The sequence below is a fragment of the Mandrillus leucophaeus genome, unplaced genomic scaffold (assembly GCF_000951045.1).
Source record: "Mandrillus leucophaeus isolate KB7577 unplaced genomic scaffold, Mleu.le_1.0 Scaffold126, whole genome shotgun sequence".
Classification (NCBI taxonomy): domain Eukaryota; kingdom Metazoa; phylum Chordata; class Mammalia; order Primates; family Cercopithecidae; genus Mandrillus; species Mandrillus leucophaeus.
In genome coordinates this window covers 1,038,348-1,039,428 of record NW_012100987.1, presented here as the reverse complement: position 1 = coordinate 1,039,428, position 1,081 = coordinate 1,038,348, and the positions used below count along the sequence as shown (strand labels likewise).

Below are 1,081 nucleotides of genomic sequence, written 5' to 3'. Positions count from 1 at the left end.
CTGCCTATGGGTCTCATACACTTAGAAGTTTACCTAAATAGCAAATCCCACACTAAGTGAACTAAAACATGCCCCAGTGTTCATCCAAGTTCTAAGACAATGGCTCTCCATTTCTTTAAATCTGAACTGTAGTAATTGAGAAGAGGGCCAGGATTTCTGGTAATAGTCTAATACCTTCCTTGGGAAGCACAAGTGCCTCACCTGCAGCGACATCATGTCAGGTCTGTACTGCTTGCGGAAGCCAAGGTCATACATGAGGAATTTCAGCATTTCAAAGGCTTGCTCTTCACTCATGTGCAGAAGCAGGACTCCAGCCACAAAGCTGATTCCCTGACAGTATCCCACTTCTTTGTCCAGCAAAGAATAGGCTTTCAGGAGGTTAAACAGTGACAGTTGCCCTGGCCCAAGCTGTACTGAAAAGTAAGGGTGAGTAGGAAACGTCCTTCCTGCAGACGAAAAGAAGAAAAATATTTTTTGAAATGTCCTCATGCCTTGGAGACCACAGTGAAATTGCAATTCAGTGACCTCCAAGAATAAACAAACACTCTTTCCCAAACCAGTGAGAGTTGCTTGGAGTCACCATGTAACTAAGAGTCTCTCTCTCTTTCATCCCAAGTCCTGCGAGGCTACCATACCATCTTCACATGTATGATATGGGAGGAAACATTTTATGCTAACCAGTACTTCTTTTTAGCAAAAAAAAAAAAAAAAAAAAAAAAAAAAAAAAATCCACAAACTGATGACATACCCAGGAGAGATACCAGGAAAATGGAATATAAAATTTATTCTGACTATATAAAGCAAGGCAAATTCTAATTCATATAACGATTACCTTCTAAATGAAACCAGAAGTCTATAAGAGATACTATATTATTTAAAAGAAAATCTTCATAGTCTATAAACAGATTTATTTCTGCTTTTCTTATAATATGACACTGGAGGGACTTTTTGGGTTTGTTTGGCTTTACATTCAGACTATCATTCAGAAGAAAACTTCTTTTTCAACTATATTTTACTCTTTGCTCTTAAAATACCTCCATGAGCCATGCAAACCACTTTCCTTTTTCAATATCTAAAAATA

The 1,081-nt window shown here is 37.7% G+C and overlaps 1 protein-coding gene across 3 annotated transcripts in view; it reads right to left on the bottom strand.

Annotated features, from left to right (window-relative positions):
* Positions 1–1,081, bottom strand: part of TBC1D4 (TBC1 domain family, member 4) — a 90,488-nt gene that overhangs the window by 14,540 nt on the left and 74,867 nt on the right. For all 3 annotated transcript variants that reach the window (XM_011972012.1, XM_011972013.1, XM_011972014.1), the window contains one exon: positions 202–446. In XM_011972012.1, the coding sequence (XP_011827402.1) occupies positions 202–446 (245 nt within the window). The remainder of the gene's footprint in view (positions 1–201; positions 447–1,081) is intronic.